Raw genomic sequence first — 20644 nt, 5'->3', positions numbered from 1 at the left:
TCCAGCTTTAAGTCATGAGGTGGCGTTACCATGTTCATTTCATATTAAACTGTATAAATGAGTTATTTGAAGATGACTTAAATGGTGAAGAGTGTGAGATGGAAGAAGAGACATGTCTATTTCTTACAGGCTCTCCGTGTCATAAATTCAACACATAATGTACATACTTTTTGTTTTTTAAGCCCTCATGTTTTGATCCAGTGAAGTTTAACCCATTTTTAAGATTGTGTATAAAAAGTACTTTTATGCTGAAACAAGGATTTATTTTTCACACATCAGAATATACCTACATGGTGTCTGAAGGTCTCCTCTAAAAAGGTGTCAGCTGTTATAAGGCAGACAATACAGCCTGTAGGCATAGCTTAGAGCAGAATGTTTATATTTTAACACAATTTGGTGGAATGTGGTTTTATGTGTGCTAATGGGGTGAGCTCTGCAGACCTAAAAATAAAAAATGTAAAATGCATCCTAATCAGTCACCTGAACCACCTCAGCAACTCATTTAAGGTTGTTCTGCTGCAAGGTTCCCCAGGATAACAGACATTCCTATCATTTTAAAGAGACTCATTTCAGTTGCTTGAATTTTGTTGATTTATATTATCACAGCATGGATAAAGTTGAGGCTCTAAATTAACTAAGTTTTTAAGATGCAATAGAGACACTAGAGACAGATTCAGGTTCTGTTCCAATCTGACCTTTTAGTAAATACATATATTCATGTGAACAGATTGTTTTAAGTTCAATTTGCATCTTCCATCTTGAGAAATAGTGCCTTTATAATATAAGATGCAGATAACGTACTCATCAAAGTAGATTTAGTAGATCAGGGGCTAAATTTGACTTAACATCTAACATTATAAAAAACAGCCAGATGTATATCAAACTGAAAGTTTTGTCTATGTAGGTATTTTTTTTGGGGGGGGGAACCATGAAGTTGAAGTAGAATGGCTCTACCTTACCACAGGTAAATAAAACTGGTTTTCCTCAGAAGTTTATCAGCATGACTGACTGGAGACACATGTTTTAACATAACCTGCTGGAGAAAAGGCAACAGAAAAATATAGATGGAAATGGTGATCGAACTAAAGTAGAATCTAGCTTTAGTCACAGTATGGGGAAAACAATCCACTTTAAAAAAAAAAAGCCGCTTAAAACATGTTACAACACGAGTCGGCTTCACCTTCAGGGTTCATGCATGCTTTTCTGCAGGAATTTGTTTCAGTGCAGAGAAACAGATTTACAAAGTGATACAATCTCATCAGGAGTTGAATTTCTAAAGTCTTTAATATTAGAAATAACGCAATTTCCCACAGCTTTAAGTGAGTAACTTGATACAGCTGCACTAGCTTCCCTGGAGCTCTTGATCTGCAATCTTTCTGTGGAATCAATCCTAGATAAACCCATTATACACTTTGACAACTTTGTTGATATCCCTCATTTAAAGAAAAACCCACAATGCTCACAGAAATTGCTCAACAAATTAAAATATTCTCAAAAAAAAAAAAAAAACAACACCAAGTAATTAATTGCTTTTTCATGCTTCAACAGAATAATTTCGTGGTAGTTTAACCGTTTCATTCAGGTGTGTAGGGAAAAGATCTAAAATTAGCAGAACACCGGTGTTCTGTTGACAACATACCCATAGTCAATAAGCATGTGCAAGATGTTAGATTTGCATGTGAATGCTAGTCCCGTTAATCCCTTTAGTTTTGTATGAAAAAACTAAGGTCAGATCACCAGATGCTTCAAAAAACATTTTTTTTAAGTACATGACTAAAGGGATACACGCCCATTGAGGTAGTTGAAAGTGTATTTTTCATGCAAAGCTAAAGGGATCAACAGAGATCACACTATGAGTATGCTGATCTAACGAGCGCCGGTGTTAGATGAACATCCCCATTTATTCCTTTAGTTTTGTATGAAAAATACACTTTAAAACTACCTCAACTGGTTTGTATCCCTTTAATCATGTACTAAAAAATGAATTTTTGGTGTTTTTTGAAGCATATGGCAATCTCACCTTAAATTATTATTTTTTGTATGACTTAAGGAATGCACACCCCTTCAGTTTAAAAGTCTATTTTTTGTACAAAACTAAAGGGATAAACGCAAATCTGACATCTTGTGCATGCGTATTGACTGCTGGTCTGATTGGTTATGCTCGTCTGACAGAACACCGGCCCTCAAGGACGCATCCCCACTCAAAAGAAATCTAAATTAATTGGCTGAATCCCTCATTTCTATATGGTTTACCATGCAAAGATCTATAAACAGTTGTGCACCACAAAATAATAATTTTCTTGTCTGTTCTTGGCAGCTGCTTTTAAGTTACATTGTCAAGGCAATAGAAAAACAAACATGGAGCTTTGCAACTAAAAATTAGGAAACAGTTTAGTTTTATTTAGAGATTAAACATTTACATTTCAGAAGGCACAATATGTGTTAGTTCTATGCAGGAAGGCTGAGACATTTATTATGCACCAAAAAAGTTTTATGATAAGGTTAAAGTTAAAAAAGCTCAAGTGAGAGTCCTGGCTCAAATTTCCAAGACTCCTGAGACAATTCCAGTCCATTTTGAAGAATCCTGCAGCTCAGCTTAACAAGGCACGTTGTCCAAAACCTGGGGAAAAAAATAAATAAATACATTCAATGGAAGGCGGGGAAGTAGTGCAGATATCTACATTTTACAGGTAAAAACCACAAATTAAGTCCCACTTCTAGTATAGAACTGAACCAGCATATATTCAGATTGTGTTTCCCAAAAGACAGCTTTTTGACAGGCCTTTAGTCAACGACTGGTGTCGGCATGCCTTAAAACTGGAAAACTAAACTGGATGATCTGAATAAAGTCAGAATTAGAGGGTTTCAACCTCAAACATAAAAATATAGTAAAAATCAAATTTTCCTAAAGAAGACTCTAGTTTAACAGATACTTTTCAGTTTCCTCATAAACACACATCCTCAAAATTATGAAAGATCTTTTTTTACAGGCAACATTTCTTACTTTTGAAACTAAAAATTAGTGATAGTTTAAAATCTCATTGTACCATATGTGGTTGTCTGTGCTTAATGCTTCAATTTGATTTGCCAGACAGATTATCAAATCTAATGATTACTTGTTTAAGACTGGTACACTGAGTTTAGGCTACTAAACTGGTGACGCAACTACCTCTGCCAGGCTCAAAGTCTTCCTTTATCAGCTCTCTTAAAAAAAAAAAAAAAATCCTCCTTCAGCTTTGATCTTGCACAAGTTTTTACACCCTCTTATTAAAAAAAAAAAAAAAAGTTTAATGTTAAATTAAATGCAGTTCTATCATGTCTTTGGTGACTTTATAGCGATTTATAAACAATTAGGTAGATGGCCTATTTTTTGTGAATTTGATAAAATAATTGCTACAGTAAAACATTAAAAAATAAAGTTAATTTTTTAATTTGAACCAGTCAGGTGTGTTTAATTCTCTAAAGGAAAAGTTGAAACCAAGTGCAGCACTAATAGTAAATCTCAGAAGCTTGGAGAAAAAGGGGGTGGAATAATTGTGTGGCATTAATATTACAAAATAAACACAATTAAGATGTAAAATGACGAAATGTTAAAGTTTTCCAACTGGTTTTAAACAAAAACAGTAGTTTTTTTCTGCCTGTCATTCATAAAAGATCTGTGCTATGGTGTGGATACTCACAGCCTGTGGTACTATAGGAAGGAGCAGACCTTCTGCGGTCTGAACGGGTTGTTGCTGGAGGACATGCCGGTGAGCAGAGGGTCCTGCTGGGCGTTCTGAAGGCAAAACTGCTGGAGGTCTGCAGCGGCCTGAGACACCTACAGGAATAAGACCAAACGTTTAAAAAAAGAAAGCAAAAAAACATGTTTCTATTATACCAATAGCACATGTATTACAGCTCAGACTATTTCGACAAACTGAAACACACCGAACAATAAAGATAACACGCCCAAGCACAGCCTTATTGTCTAAAACTCACCTTTACTCTATGTATACCCGCTTCAAAACGCAGCTGTTGAACAACTTTTTTCATAGCGACGATGTTTGCTGGTCCCGGCATTTTACTGCGACCTGATAAGGCTTAAAAAGTCAAATAAGAAGTGTCTATGACTTCACCGGAGCCAGTTAACTTTTTTAGCTACCAAGCTAGCCCTTTTCCTCGGGAATAAACTTCCGGTTTTTTTTTTGTATTTTTTTTTTTTTTTTTAAAGGCGTGCCTGCTTGTGATGCATTCAGGCACTATTCGGAAATTTGAAATATTTTAGATCTAGTTTGCTCGTGTCTAAATTTTCACATCTATATACATATGGATAAATATGAAATATAATGTGCATGTATTTCAAAAACTGAACAGGAAAAGGTTCTGTACTGATGCCCCAAAGCAGTTCTGCTATGAAACAGAACAACAATTTTGAGAACGCTGGTAAGAAAGTTGCATTAACGGATTTTTTAACTAATCAAAAAAAGTGTATAATATATATATATATATATATATATATATATATATATATATATATATATATATATATATATATATATATATATATATATATATATATATATATATTTTTTTTTTTTTTTTACTTTATATATAGATATATATGTATATATATGTATATATATGTGTATATTTATATATGTATATATATACATATATATGTATATATATATATAAACATAAATATGTATATATATATATATATATATATATATATATATATATATATATATATATATATATATATATATTATACACTTTTATATATATATATATATATACATGTATATACACTTCTTTTTTTTTTTTTTTCTGTCCTGAAATGTCAGTGCCATAATCAGCTCCATAGCAACAGAGGCTGGCGCCCTTATACGAGAAACACAGTTGTGTTTAATCGTAGCATATTGCTTCCAGGCAGTCTCTGGTGTCACACAGCAGATGCAAACACAACTCTACCCATAGCAAATACCCACAGCCTTTCTTCAGTTCAGTGTTTTACGGCTTTACTTGCTCTGAACCAGACTAATAATGGAGGTGTCTGGTGAGTCAATGAAATATACAGAGGACAAACTGAGACCGGTCAGCAGCAAGGTATGCTTTATATACTTTTCGAGATGTTAAAAAAATGTAGGCTAAGCAAAGCAATCGTCTATGGTGTACCCTTAAATTAATCGATTTTCTTTGTGTAGTTTGTGGAGCTCCATGTGCTGTTTGCACCAGCTGACCTATGGAATATGAAACTCAATAAAGTTCCAGCTGAAGCCACGGAGGGCTTTATTTCTGCTGGCTTTATCAGGTGAAAGTGCATCAAATGTTTAATCAATATTAGAGTTCAAAATGATAAAAGGTAGTTTTAAATAATGTCTATTAAAGCCGTATGGCACTTTGCAGGAGTATGTTCTAAATCATTTTCACATTTTCTTACAGATCAGCCACAAACGTTGATGAATTATATTAGAAATTAGCTTTATGGTTTGATATAAAGTAGTATATTATACCTGGGTGAATGAAAAAGATCAGTTTTTGTTTTTTGACTAATAAAAAAGAGGAAAGTAGGATGTGCACTATTGAGTTCTTGTAACTAATAGTTTTGGGAAACACCCTTTACTGTAACAGCTGGATGTCCTCTGGGGGTTTGTCTACCACTTTTTTTTCACATCTAGAGACTAAAACTTCAGTTTTATTAAAATAAAGTTCAGGCTCGGTCTAGAGATGTCCCGATCCAGGTTTTTGGACTTCCGATCCGATACCGATACTGGCCGATACCAGCCTATCCGAGCATGTATTTAAGTTTAAGTTAAAGTATTTAGCCTTAGTTGTAAGACTCATGTTGAAAAGGGTTTTAGTACTCTTGATAACATCTAGCCAGCTAAATTAGGTGAGATTGAATAAAACACAATGCTTGGTAACAACAAACTTACCTGTTTATTAAGAGATAAACACAAACTGGACAAAATTATGAATAGCAATCTGAAATTGCACAGTGAACAGTAAAACCGTAAACAGTTAAAGGTGCAAGTATTACTGTAAGTTTTAATAAAAATGCAAAACAGGGAAACACTGGCGCAAAATAGTGGAATGGATCATTTCAATCGGCGAAATTGGAAAATACGGACCGGATTTTTTTTTAAAAACTGGATCGGCAGTCTGGATTGGCATTTTACATGCTATGCCGATACGCATTTTTTTGCCAATATTGGCGTCCCAATCCGATACGTGGATCGGATCAGGACAAGCCTAGCTCGGTCATCTGTTAATATCAGTCTTCAAATCTTGCTGCAGGCTCTCCACTGGTATTGGGTCCAGAAATTGACTGGGTTATTTAACATTTTGATATGAAACAATTCAAGCTGTATGTTTAGGGTTGTTTTTCAGCTGGAAGGTAACTTTTTATTTGAATCTTAAGGGGTTTCCTTTTCCTTTTCATTCACAAATGTATTAAATGTATCATTTTATAGAGATTTTTGGTAGGAATTGGTTAAACTTCATTTAATTTAAGACTATCAGAATAAAGGGGACAGAATACAAATGCACGCCACACTTAGATTTTACTTCATGAACAATTCTGAGAATGTACCTTCTCTAATTTTACTAATTCATATGATACTCAGTATTATTTGACGCATTAAAATTGCAATAATATATGCTTGTTTTCTTTGTAATGTGACAAAAGTATCAATGCATTGAAACAGTTTGTATATTTTTGCAATGCCTTATCCTGTACAAAAATGTCCTTGTTTTTTTTTTCACTTGGTAAAATCCTTTTATATATACAGGTGCTGGTCATAAAATTAGAATATCATGAAAAAGTAGATTGATTTCAGTAATTCCATTTAAAAAGTGAAACTTGTATATTATATTCATACATTACATACAAACTCATATATTTCAGATGTTTATTTTGTTTAATTTTGATGATTACAAATGACAACAAATGAAAATCTCAAATTCATCATATCAGAAAATTAGAATATTACTGAAGACCAATAAAAACAAAGGATTTATAGAAATGTTGGCCAACTGAAAAGTATGAACATGAAAAGTATGAGCATGTACAGCACTCAGTATTTAGTTGGGCCTCCTTTGGCCTGTATTACTGCAGCAATGCGGCGTGGCATGGAGTCGATCAGTCTGTGGCACTGCTCAGGTGTTATGATAGCCCAGGTTGCTCTAATAGTGGCTTTTAGCTCTTCTGAATTGTTGGGTCTGGTGTATTGCATCTTCTTCTTCACAATACCCCATAGATTTTCTATGGGGTTAAGGTCAGGAGAGTTTGCTGGCCAATTAAGAACAGGGAAACCATGGTCCTTCAACCAGGTACTGGTAGCTTTGGCACTGTGTGCAGGTGCCAAGTCCTGTTGGAAAATGAAATCTGCATCTCCAAAAAGTTGGTCAGCTGCAGGAAGCATGAAGTGCTCTAAAACTTCCTGGTATGTGGCTGCGTTGACCCTGGACCTCAGAAAACACAATGGACCAACACCAGCAGATGACATGGCACCCCAAACCATCACTGACTGTGGAAACTTTACACTGGACTTCAAGCAACGTGGATGAAGTGCCTCTCTTCTTTTCCTCCAGACTCTGGGACCTTGATTTCCAAAGGAAATGCAAAATTTACTTTCATCAGAGAACATGACTTTGGACCACTCACCAGCAGTCCAGTCCTGTTTCTCTTTAGCCCAGGCAAGACGCTTCTGACGCTGTCTGTGGTTCAAGAGTGGCTTGACACAAGGAATGCGACAGCAGAAACCCATGTCTTTCATACGTCTGTGTGTGGTGGTTCTTGAAGCACTCACTCCAGCTGCAGTCCACTCTTTGTGAATCTCCCCCACATTTTTGAATGGGTTTTGTTTCACAATCCTCTCCAGGGTGCGGTTATCTCTCTTGCTTGTACACTTTTTTCGACCACATCTTTTCCTTCCCTTCGCCTCTCTATTAATGTGCTTGGACACTGAGCTCTGTGAACAGCCAGCCTCTTTAGCGATGACCTTTTGTGTCTTGTCCTCCTTGTGCAAGGTGTCGATGGTCGTCTTTTGGACAACTGTCAAGTCAGCAGTCTTCCCCATGATTGTGTAGCCTATAGAACTAGACTGAAAGACCATTTAAAGGCTTTTGCAGGTGGTTTGAGTTAATTAGCTGATTAGAGTGTGGCACCAGGGGCCATCAATTTTGAACCTTTTCACAATATTCTAATTTTCTGATATGATGAATTTGAGATTTTCATTTGTTGTCATTTGTAATCATCAAAATTAAACAAAATAAACATCTGAAATATATGAGTTTGTATGTAATGTATGAATATAATATACACGTTTCACTTTTTAAATGGAATTACTGAAATCAATCTACTTTTTCATGATATTCTAATTTTATGACCAGCACCTGTATTTTTTCTGTTTATATAAAAGTGACACTAATCAAACTTTAATTATATATGTGATGCTTTGTAAAGAAATATAAAGGAGACTAAATGTAAATAGGTTGTTTATGGATTTATGATCAACTTAATTTTAAATAATTACAGCATAAAATATCAACTTAATGGAATTTTTTTTATTCAGCCATGGGTTAACTGTTTGCCTGTGACACATATTTTATCCTTGTGTCGCTTTTCCCTCCTGGTGCCGTTAGAGTTTATCCTGAAACCACCTTGCAGACTCTGAGGGGTGAGCTGGGGGCTCTCCTTGGGTCAGAGAGGAGCATCCATAAATTCTCCTTCCTGAAATGTGTTGGCCGCAGTCTGGCGCTGGTGAGTGCAGCTTGCAGTTAAGAGCCTGTTAGTAAAGCTGAATGTGTCACTATGCAGACAGTGCTCTATTCAGGATAACTATAAAAAAGACTGAAAAGGGTCTGAATGGGGAGTATAGCACTTTTACTGCTGCGCCTCTCACAATAAAATCCTTGTCTTTTACAGGTTAAAAGCAAACAGGAGACTGATCTGAAAGTGAAAACATTCGCCCCACCCTATGTATGTTCAGTCCATGGGTCTTATTGCTATCCTGCCAAGTGGATCAGTTTCTTACTTTAAGTAACTACATCTGTTCAGACCTTTAAATGAGCTGTTACCTTTCTGCAGGCGGCTCAGCCAGAGCTGTACCTGCTGCACACTCCAGAGGCAGACAGCAATTTCTGCCCCCAGTCCTTCACCCTGGATTCCAGCAGCAGCTCCCCAGAGCAGCAGGCCTTCCCCAACCTTTCCAAGATGTACGACGGAACAATGGGGACAAAGAAGCCCATTAAATTCCCTCACATAACGCAATGTTCCCGGCAACGGGTTCCTGGCTCCGGAATGGAAGAGGGACATGAAGATGAAGAAGGTGCAAACAGCTCCACCTCCTCTGATGAAGCTCTGAGTTTTATCAAGAGAACAGAGCCAGAGAGATGTGAGGAGAAGTTTGGGATTCAAAGGGCAATGCAGCTTGTTTCACTTGGAAAAGGTATTAAAGCAGTGATTCATTACCTTTTCTCAACACGATTTTGCTAAGCTATGTAAGAATGATCAACACAATAAAGAAAGAGTCTAATGAAAACTTATGGTTCTTTTAAAATAAACTCTTTCATTTTAAAAGTACTAACAGCTAGGACATTTTCATTACATTTCTTGTTTTCAAAAACCCCTAGAAACATTTATAGGATGGAAATTTGATGATACATTATATGTTTTTTTTTAAATGCTCAACACTCAATAATGTGTTTTTTCCAAAACTTTAAAACTGTTTAGACCGTCACACACACCAGACATCATATGAATGGGAGATAGCAGATCCTTATTTTCACATGGGATCTCAACATGTTTCTATTCAGTTTTTCATTTTATTGGTTTGTGCATATTTAAGATATTACTAACAGCTTTCAGATTAGTTTTTGTTTTGTTTTAATCTGTTATTATAGTGTGCTTTCTGGTGTATACCCTATATGAACATTAAGTACATATCCTGTTCTATTGTCCAGTAAATCACTAAGCAGAATATTAAAGTCTCTGTCCATTTAATACAAAGAAGAGAACAGCATCTTTTAATATTATCCTCATGTATATACATTCCAATGACTGTAATGATCACTAAAGCTATAAATATTTATCTTGGTTGATGTTAAAAAAAATATTTTGTAATTCAAAAAGTGTTTTACTACCTTTCAGCTCAGTAACGAAACTTTTAAATAGAATAACACCAATGCATTTTGTGTGTCTATAGCTTTGGAGACATGTGAGGCTGATCCAGGCCAGGCAATGTGTTCACCAGAAAATGAGGAGACCTGGAGAAAAACCAAACATCAACACAGAGACAGACTTTCACGGGCAGCTGAGTCTCTGGAGGACGGAGATTTATGTTTTTTGCTCACAGACAGGTACCTTGTGACATACTTGGAAGCCTTCTTACTATTGCCCAAATAATTTAAACCAAATACTTTCATCAGACCACACCATATATCTTAAAAAGTTCCCCGGTGGATGTTAATTCAGCCTGGACAGACATTACTCCTTGGCTCTACCTTTACCCTACTAGCCAGATTATCCTGAGCTATTTTCTTTATTTATGCTGCTATAGGCTTGGAGTGCTGAATAACATTGGGACAACCTTTCATCATTCTGCTTCGTTCTTTTTCTATTCTCCCATTCTGCATTATTGTAAGTTCCCTTCATAATTTCTTGTTTTCTCTCTGCTTTTTCCTCTCATAGTAGCTTCATCTGATCTGTTCCTGTTCAGCTCTAACTTCATCCTGGATTGAAATATCAGTTGTGGCCATCAACATCTTTGTTTATACAGTATATGTTGGAGCCTGTTTTTCAGTGTAGTCCTGTTTCTTTTACTGTGACTAACTGTATGTGCTCTCTTTCATCCTCTGACATGAGAATTGGCAGGAAGCTTATTTGCCTGGCTGTGTGTTTCCTGGACGGCACCACCTGTAGAGCTAGTTGACAGTTGCCTTTTGTATATCTGCTTCTTTCTGTACGTCTGCTTCTATCTCCTTGAACCCCAGTTGGCTCCGGCAGATGGCAACTCACACTGAGCCTGGTTCTACTGGAGGTTTCTTTCTGTTAAAATGTAGTTTTTCCTCTCCACTGTCACTACATGAATGGTTGGTGTGAGGGATTGCTGAAGAGTCAACAACAAAATACAAGCTAAAATTATCACCACAAGTTCATCCAAGAGGAGCATGCCCTGCAAGTCAATGACTCAAATGCAATCAACTTGTTTTCTTTGACAGAAACTTTTAGCCAATCTGATTGTTTTGTCCCTATAAATTGCCTTAAGTTGATGTGTGTTGTGAATTGGCGCTATATAAATACACTTAAATGGAAAAGTTAGGGTTCTTGCTGCTGTGTGTATTTGCAAACAGTAATGATCATTTTGCAGTGTATTTAGTCCTTTTATAAGAAAAATACATCTGACGTCTAGATTTTTTTCAGCTGTACTTGTATGTTTTAGTGTTGGAAAATTAAGATTGAAAGATCGACACACCGAGAGCTGCATCACGAAAATAACAACAAATGGGGTAACGTGCAGCCTATGTTACATATTTTCTTACAAAAAATAAATGAAAAATAAAATAAATAAGTCGGTATTTATACTGTAACTAAATTAATTTCTTGTTTTAGGTGTTGGAATGTCCAGCTGTGTCTTCGCAACAAGTTCAGTGCACAAATTCACCCCAAGGTCCAGATTTGGCCAGCAGTAAAGCAGCTTCTGCCTCACTAGTGTTTCTCATAAAAAGTAAGGAAAGCCCTCATTTTTGAGCTTCCATTGTATTAATGAAAATATTTATTTCTCATAAGGAGAGGATCTAATGGAGGAAATCAAACTGGTGAGGGAGGAGAGAAAGCAGCTGGAATGGACCAGACAGCAGCTATTGTGGAAAGGAAAAGACTTGTTGGCTCAGAACCGACACCGCAGGAATCAAGGTGGGACATCGACTCCTTGGAAAAAAGTTAGACCTTATGTTGAAAAAAATATTTTGTACTACTTTTCTCCCACGTCTCCACTAATATAAAGCACGGGACACCTGGAAAAAGAAATACTTTGAAACCAAGAAGGCCACAACTCCACTGGAAGAACATCTGAAAAACTTGAGACAAGAACTGGAGATATTTTATAACAAAGTCCTGCATCAGCTCCAAGCCAGAGAGAAAGCACGGAGGCAGGGGAGGTCATCAGAAAAGGTGCAATAAAATCCACATGGTCTGCTGCACAACATAATTAACATATTAAGAACAGATTCAATTAAATAGACAAATTCATTATAGTGTTATTATAAGTGAATGAAACTGTTATTGGAGAAAACAATCCAATCAGTTAAAGGAGATGACCCAATTAGCATAATATCTAATGTATTTAATTAGTTCAAAATTCATGGCATAGCAGTTGCATTGTTATGTTAGTATTAAAATATAAACAAATCTGCAAAAGAGCACTGAATTATTAAAGCATTAGTAGTAATTTACAGGATTATAGACAGTTTAAATAAGATACATTTTTAAAACTTTCTATCTTTATTTTAGACCATCTGTAATATCAGTAAAGTTAAGAACAAGTTTAGTATTTTGTGACTCTGGTATTTAGCTAAGGTGCTTTTATACCTCTGTTACCTAACTTTATTGCCTTTATGCAGCACAGGGTGCTCCTCAGAATCATTTAAACCACATATTGAATGATCCGCTTTCAACCAAATCCTCACTAAAGAAGAAATTAGAAGATATTTCTGATCAATTTGAATTTATCCTCCTAATATTTTAAACTGAACAATTTTAGAAAGCAAAATGCCAGTTTTTGAAGCAGAAATGTAAAATGAAAATGGTAAACATAAAAAAATAAAATGACTTGGCAATAAGTCAATAACCACAAAAATCCTAATGGCGCTAAGGGACTGCTTAGCCTGTAATACTTCCATCTCATTAAGAATCAAAACTCCGAAGAGCTGATCTGTAAAAATAGGCCCTAAAACACAGAATAGCTAATTATCAAAATACATAGAAGCTGGAAATTTCATCCACGATAACACAGTATTCAAAACTTCTGTTTTAAGCCCACCTGCCTGATTTATTTCAAAACTCTAATATGGGAACAATCAAAACTTCTACATTTTCTGTTTCGTTTTTTTTTTTTTTTTATGTGTGGTTTTGGAAATCAGGATATCTCAACCATTTTACAGGGAAATATTTAGATGTGAATGTTTTAACATTCTTGGATGCTACCAAAGAGAAAGCATTCTAATTTGTTTTGGTTTGTTAATCGCAAAAATATGTTTTGGAAATAGAACGAGCTCATCATTCAGATCATGAGGGAGACCCATGAGATCGACAACCTGAAGAGGAAGCTAGAAGATTCCAAGATGAAGCTGATAACAGAGATAAAGGTAAACATAAGTCATGACTAAACACATCATTTTCCTGGATATTCTAATTTAAGACCATGGAAGATCCAAAATGATTGCAAGACAAATGTTATTCTTTGTTTTGTTTTTCCCACAAGTTGAAAGAGCAGGCTGCTACTGAGCTCAGAGACCTGAAGGCTGAACTAGCTCAAAAGAAGAATCAGTCATCTCCTTCCTGGATGGGGCGGAAACACATCATGGAGCAAAACACAAGTTAAATACAGCTTCATCAATGTCAACAAAACTGCTCTTCCAAGCAATTAAAGTAATCAAATGGGAGAAAGGTTTGCAGCAGTAAATGGGCCAAATATTCTGTAATGAGGACAGCCCAGGCGCAGAGACTAAGCAAGCGGCATGTGTTTGGACCCAGAGATCATATCATTTACTCCTCTCTTCCCTCTCATTTCCTGTTTAGCGACTTTTAAATAAAGACCAATAGCCATGGAAATCTGTTACTGTAACTTCCAGCAACTGAATTCCATTCTGTTTGTTCCTGTTTTTTTTTTCCAGTAATACAACAGTAGACAGTCTATGAAATTAATGAGTAAAAGCTTTATTAAACAACAGAGTAAAAAAAAAAAAATCAGTCTGGAAAGTTTTTTTTTTCTTAAATCAGTGCAAATAAATCTAAAATGATTGTGTTTGTTAGCAATTCACGTCATTACAGATAAAACTCAAGTTTATGTGCAAATCAGCACCCCTGATCAGGAGGAGACACCACGCCCTGTTGCCTCTACAAAATGAGTCTATTCAGGAGTGTGCTCAGTAAAAATGACCGCAGCAGCATTCAGTTCATCCCATCTTGGATCCTAACAGGGCATTCCACATCAGTGTGGTCTGCTGCCTGGCTACAGGGTCGTCACTGTAGTCCAAAATGTTGCCGTTCCACATGCCGATGCCCCTTAGGCCTTTAGCCATTACGTAGTCTGCTTTGGGAACAAGACTTTGTGGGTCATCGTACCAGACCTGATGGGTCTGTCCCGTCTCATCCTAGAAGAAACCAGTCAAAGACATATCACAACAAATATATATATATGCATTCCTTGTTTGTTTTTTTTATTAATCATTTAGGAGTAGAGTGAAAAAAAGGCACACCTTATAATAGAAGTATGGAGCTTTCTGCACATCGTCCCACAGTCTGCCGGACGATGTTGGGCTGCTGAGCTGCTTCATGATCCACTTGTAAGGTTTCTGTGTTCCCGCAGCATCGCTGCACGGAGCTCCACGGAAAGGGACTTTGGGTATGTAGCATGTACCTTCCTTGTAAGAGAAAATAAAACAGGATAGAACCGCTGAAATAAGATCTTCAGCAACGTTTCCCACAATGCAAAAGAAAAGGAAAAGCTAAGACCTAATTCACCTTCAGTTACATAAAAAAAAAAAACATTTCATTTTTGTTTCCTGTCATTAAAGGTGAAAAATATTAGTATGAGTATTACTTCTGGCATGATAAACCTCTTTCTGAATGACGCATTATGGTAGACAGCAATTAATGATTGTGTTCAGAATATGAATACATCTAACTGTTAAACTATATTAGTTGTAAATGTGCACGATGATTAAAAAAAATCATTAGATCTTTACTGACTGAACTTCTGAGTTATTTTACTCAAAAAAGAAAAATATATATAATTGTGTAATAGCAGATATCAGCCTCATGGGGGCAGTGTGACCAAAGGTACGATATTAGTTGTGAATTGATGGAATGCAAACAACCTTAGTAATTTTTTAAGGCAAACATTACTGGAAAAATTATTTACTTGTAAAGTTCCTTACATTTTTTTATTTAGAATTTTCTATGTTTTATTACTAATACGTTCTTTTTTCTTAAACTTCTGGGCCAGTATTCACAAAGATTTTCAGATTTTTCTCAGAAATCTCCAAATGGCCAAAAAAAATTTAGGTCATGTGATTCAACAAGTTGCTTAGAGCAAAGCTGAATAAGGAGGTAACAGAAACCTTTAAACAGGAGGTGTGGTTGACCCCGTTGCTAGATGTGGCGCTATGCTCTAAGAGCTGGCATTTATCATTAGAGGAAAAAATAAATAAATACAAATTGTCATCAATAAAGAAAAATGAACAATTATGGGATTTGGACTAGATTATGGAATGGGTCTCATGATTATCAAATTTAGCAAAAACAAATAGTTGTCACACAGGATCAAAATGTTGCAAAACCTCATCGCTTTATTTTCCTTATGTTTTCTTTACATGTTTGATTCTCCTATAGGCATTTGATTGTGATAAGCTGCTTGTGTGAAATAGTCTTTATAAACATCTGACACAAAATGTAGGAAAATATGGGGAGAAAACAGAATTAGACAGAAGAGCAGCTCCTCTGAGAGGAATACAGAGGAGCATTAAGAGTAAAATTACTCCTGTGAAAAATGCTTTAATTATGAGCAGATGTGCATCTTTCTCAGAGTTTATTTTGCTGCTTTGACGCTGCAGCCTGAAGAGGTAGAAGTACATGCAGCTTAAAAACCCAGAGATGATATGACAGTAAAAAAGTGAATACTTTCTCACCTTGTTTAAATCTTCCCTATGTGCATATAGAGCGTTTATTGTTGTACTTTATTTCATCTTGCGCATATTTTCTGCAACATTTTACAGTTTTTTTTTTTAAACATTTACTGTATGAAAATATTACGGTCTAAACAATATTACCATCTCCCCTGTGCTGCTTTTATGAGCTCCGATAGCCTAGTGTGAAAAACAGCTGATACCAGGCTGTTCTCTGCATCCGGTCTGTTTCGCTGCCTCGTTTTGAAAGAAAAACATACTTTTTGGGGTATAAAAGCTTGTTTGATTTTTCAATTAGGTCCTCACAAAACAAAGCAGATCCCCGCCCTTTTTTATTTTCCAACCTAAGAAATAAAATATATTCATGTACCCCTTGCAATGCACTCACGGACCACTAGGGGTACGAAAGCCCCGGGTTGGGAATCACTGATCTACATCTTATTTTGAATGTAAGCAAAACATTTTAAAATCTAATGAAAAGTTTATCCTTTTGCACTTTTTTTTGTTTTTTGCATTGGACATAAAATGGCAATACAGCAGGCTGAGGTTTGTTTTCCTGATGTAATGAAATGTTGGGGATGATAAATTCTGTAAGACCTAGTAAGATGTGATGATGCAATTAAAAGGAAATATATTAAACGCATTATTTACAATACTTATTAAACTCTGGAAAATAAAAATAAAATCTAACTCTGCTAGATGGCTCAGATTTAAAATCTGCTAGGGAAAACAAATAAAAAAAAAATCCTACTTTATGCTAATCCGACCCAATGTTTGAATAACATCTGTTTTGTAAAATGCTTATCAGTAACTTATAATACTATAATTATCAAGCACAAAATATTACTCATAATTATTACTCTTAAAGTGTGTAGCTTTCCATTAAATATGAGAGTACCTGAGAAAGATTAACACATGGATAGTCATAGCCATACCAAGGCACCCCCATCACCAACTTCATCGAACTGATCTTCAGATCCAAATAGTCGTCGTAGGCTAAAATGGACAGATAAAAAGTATCCCATTAGTTCCCATTACCAAGCTGAGTGGTTCCCAATCCTAGATGTGCATCTGGACCCAGAGACCTTTAAGAGTTTGATTGAGAGGAGCGTTTGCCATCGCGATGCAATCGCCAGTGATCTGACTCTGCTCATCGTAGGACATCACAAACAGCAGGTCACAGGATTTGGCGATGCTGACGTAATCGTAACAGCGTTTGTCGATACAATTTGGTGACCAGGCAACATCAAATGAAACCTAAAAAATAAAAAATAAAATCAGGAAACAAAATGGAAATGGTTTAAGCATTAATAGTGAATAATTTCTGCAGTCCATTAATGAAGCGTCTTATTCTTTTACCTGAGAACCTGGGATTTCCTTGTGGAAGGCCTCTGTTGTCTCATTGACCAGAGCTGTCAGAGCGTAGTACTCAGGTGAGCCGTCTGCAACAGCTTGCTCAATGTCGATGTTAATCCCATCCATAAACTGCTTCTTTGCCAATCTGACCTGTTCTTTGATCCACGCGGTTCTGTTGGCCTGGTCCACCATGTAGGGAACATGAATGTCACCTATGCGTCCACAACCGAGATAGCAGAAATATCAATAACAGGTTAATAAAACACATTCAAGAAAAAAAAAATGCTCTAACTCTCAATCAAAAATGTGGACTTTCATGGCTTTTTGGCAAACCAATGGGATCCCACCTTTGAGGACAACTCGTGCTCCTTTGGAGTGAGCAAAACACATGAGGTCAGTGTCATACTTCCCAAAGGCTGCCACTGTTGTCACCATGCTCCAGTTGTAGGATTTCCATGTCTTCCCTCCAACATCAAATACAAACACCTGAAAAGCACAACAAGTCTTTACTGGAATGTTTTATGTCTTTTTAAAAAGTGCAAAAATGTAAACGAAAGCATCAATTCACAACAAATGTCATCTAAGGGTAGTTTAATAAAACACACAAAATGGAAAACATTAAACTTTATAAAATAATAATAATAACATTAGAACCACTAAAAAATAGATCCAACTGAAGTTTGAGCCAAACTTTAAGTCATACTGCAAAAACAAGTAGCATATTTTCTTTTGCTTCGGAAAGTTTCTTCTCTTTATTTGATGACACCTTTATGCTATTTCCAAGATCTTTGATGCAAAGTCTGTCCACAGGACAGCCAGTAATTAAGCAAAGCCTTATTAGGTTTTTAAACCTTCTTTTTTGGTTTCAGTGCTGCAGCTAAAGTGAAGCCTGAAGAGCTTTACCCTCCTTGCTCATCATCCAGTCTGTTTTATCATCTGGCAAACTTAGTCTTTTAACAATAAAACAAATCTACTTAATGGTATCATTTGAGGTGTAGTTTTCAAGAAAACATCCTGTATGTCCTCCAATGAAATTTCCTGTATTCTCAGTCCTCTATCACAGACAGATGAAACAAGATTAAACAGAATTTATGGCAGATATTACTAAATTAGGAGGATACAAGAAGAGACTCACATCTGAGACAGTGGAATAGGAAGTAAGGTCTAAAAATTAACATGTTCACACTTTTTTTCCCTATTAGAACTGGAAAATATTGTGATTATATTCCACAGTTTTCCAAAAATAGGCTGCACAGTGGAGAAGTGGGTAGCAAGAGGCTCTGGGTTTGATTCCCGGCCCAGGATCTTTCAGCATGAAGTTTGCATGCTCTCCCTGAGCATGCATGGGTTCTCTCTGGGTACTCCGGCTTCCTCCCACAGTCCAAAAACATGATTTTTAGGTTAATTGGCTTCTCTAAATTCTCCTTAGGTGTGAGTGTGAATGGTTGTTTGTCTCCAAACAACCAGCTCCCATAGACAGCTGCAGATAGGCACCAGCAGCCCTCACACACGGCATGACAGAAAATGGATGGATGGAACCTTAAAGAAACTAAAAGGAATAGACTAAATCCTCAGATCAAACATGACATAAACCACTGACACATGTTGCTGCCATAAAACAGCTGCAAGGCAGATGATTATGCACCCCTGCAATGCAACAGTCTATCTCTCTGAATGGCTAAAATGAGGAACTTAGTTCACCACACCCTGCTGAAACTGACACACAAACATCACTTTAGCAGCTACATTTTTTTTCATAAGATCAGTTTGGGATTTTTAAATGAGGTTTGCCCTCCAAGCTGTACTGTTTCATCCAATCCTACAGGCTTGTGCTGACAGTAATTAACATTCTTAAGGTACAGAACACCTACCAGGCTTTTAATGATATTTATCTCTAAAGCCTTGGGTTTAGGATTGTCTATATTTATTTTATTTTATTATGCTTAACAGACTTGCCTCTGCATTTGTTAAAAAAAAAAAAAAGAAGAAACGTCGCGGTAGATATGGGTATTTACCATGTTGGCAGAGTCTGTGAACACAGGCTAAGAGTAGCCTTACCTCGAACTCTCTCTCCCCCCGAATAGGCTGACAAAGCTCCGGCCTCTCACAGGGACACACATCGTGGCCACTCACCACCAGCAGAACCGACAGAAACACAACGTACAGCAACATTTTGTTGGTCCAAAGCATTTCAGCTGCAGTTTATAGGGAAGCTAGCCGATCATGTGAACTTTTGTACGGGGTGCGAGATAGGACAAAATTACTCCTGTCAATAACAAGGCACTATCTTAAGAAGTGAAATGTGGGATTGTTATATCGATCTGAACATACACAAGCTCTTTATGATGATTGCAATCTATTGATGATACAGTTCAATCGTAAAACAAATATATTGTTTTATTCAGTTCAGTTTATTTCTATAGCCCAAATTCTCAACACATGTCACTTCAAGGCACTTTACAGTTCACCAGATCATACATTCAAATTGACTAAAGTTTTCTATCTAAGGAAAACAAGTTGATTGCATCGACTTGTTGACTCAGATGCAATCCCTCACACTAAGCATGCTTCTAGCGAGAGTGGAGAGGAAAAACTCCCTTTTAACAAAAAGAACCATCCAGCAGAACCAGGCTCAGTGTAAGAGGTCATCTGCCGAGTCCGACTGGGGTTCAAGGAGACATAAGCAGGCTTACAGAAACTGTAAAAGGTGGCCCTATCCAGGAAACACACAGCCAGGCAGATGAGCTCAGAGCCAGCTCCCATGTCAGAGGATGAAGAGAGCACATCCACTCAGTCACAGTCAGAGAAACAGGACCACACTGGAAAAACAGGCCGATCTCCAACATCTATAAACGAAGGTGTTGATGGCAACAGCACAGCTGATATTTCTCTCCAGGGTGGAGTCACAGCCAAACAGGAACAGACGAGGCAAAGCTTGAGAAAAGGCAGAGAGAGCATAATGTTAGAGACTGAACTAACAGATTCTGCAGAGTGAAGAATAGAGATAGAATGAAGCAAAAATGATGAAACAGGGGTCCCTATGTCCTTTAAAAGCCTATAGCAGCATAACTGTAGAGGTAGCACAGGAGCTTATTTCTAGCACTAGTTAACACACAGCTCCACAATAAATGGAAAGGTACCGCTGCCACAATATAAAATGAGATTCAGTGTTGGAGTTAACATACATTTCCCTTGCTGTAGAGTACTGCTCTTCCCCCACCTGCTGCTTAAGGCTATGAGTCAGCTGGTTGAAAGAAGCCCTAACCTCATTCCCCTCGCTTACTGGGGGTATAGTGGATATCTGGGAAGCGTTTTTAAACTGAAAAAAATCTAGTTATAAGGCAGACAGCTGCATGGTAGCCACCTAAGTAGATTATCTATTTCATCTTTTATTACC

The 20644-nt window shown here is 36.7% G+C and overlaps 3 protein-coding genes across 4 annotated transcripts; 1 reads left to right on the top strand and 2 right to left on the bottom strand.

Annotated features, from left to right (window-relative positions):
• Positions 1-1755: 1755 nt before the first annotated feature.
• On the bottom strand, positions 1756-4184 carry LOC119774579 (guanine nucleotide-binding protein G(I)/G(S)/G(O) subunit gamma-5-like). Its single transcript, XM_038272121.1, has 3 exons — positions 3979-4184; positions 3681-3817; positions 1756-2620 (listed from the first exon to the last, which is right to left on the bottom strand). Exons 1-2 carry the CDS (start codon positions 4057-4059, stop codon positions 3692-3694), a joined length of 207 nt encoding a protein of 68 aa, XP_038128049.1. The 5' UTR covers positions 4060-4184; the 3' UTR covers positions 1756-2620; positions 3681-3691.
• A 684-nt stretch (positions 4185-4868) lies between these two features.
• Positions 4869-15122, top strand: spata1 (spermatogenesis associated 1). 2 transcript variants are annotated; one of them, XM_038272255.1, is made up of 12 exons: positions 4869-5088; positions 5187-5293; positions 8629-8746; positions 8912-8965; positions 9074-9434; positions 10191-10344; positions 11427-11493; positions 11597-11711; positions 11774-11899; positions 11991-12157; positions 13252-13350; positions 13467-15122. In XM_038272255.1, exons 1-12 carry the CDS (start codon positions 5026-5028, stop codon positions 13584-13586), a joined length of 1551 nt encoding a protein of 516 aa, XP_038128183.1. In that variant the 5' UTR covers positions 4869-5025; the 3' UTR covers positions 13587-15122. The 2 variants fall into 2 exon arrangements, with proteins under 2 accessions (XP_038128183.1, XP_038128184.1); XM_038272256.1 differs by having other exon boundaries at positions 4870-5088; positions 11597-11672; positions 13467-15121.
• On the bottom strand, positions 13965-19486 carry ctbs (chitobiase, di-N-acetyl-). Its single transcript, XM_038272257.1, has 7 exons — positions 19306-19486; positions 17595-17733; positions 17251-17459; positions 16977-17148; positions 16790-16887; positions 14464-14628; positions 13965-14358 (listed from the first exon to the last, which is right to left on the bottom strand). The coding sequence occupies exons 1-7, from the start codon at positions 19435-19437 to the stop codon at positions 14161-14163; spliced, it is 1113 nt and encodes a 370-aa protein (XP_038128185.1). The 5' UTR covers positions 19438-19486; the 3' UTR covers positions 13965-14160.
• Positions 19487-20644: the final 1158 nt, after the last annotated feature.

Source organism: Cyprinodon tularosa, unplaced genomic scaffold, assembly GCF_016077235.1.
Source record: "Cyprinodon tularosa strain WSP-4 unplaced genomic scaffold, ASM1607723v1 ctg82, whole genome shotgun sequence".
Lineage (NCBI taxonomy): Eukaryota > Metazoa > Chordata > Actinopteri > Cyprinodontiformes > Cyprinodontidae > Cyprinodon > Cyprinodon tularosa.
Note: the sequence above shows the minus strand (reverse complement) of the source record. Positions and strands in the feature narration are given on the sequence as shown.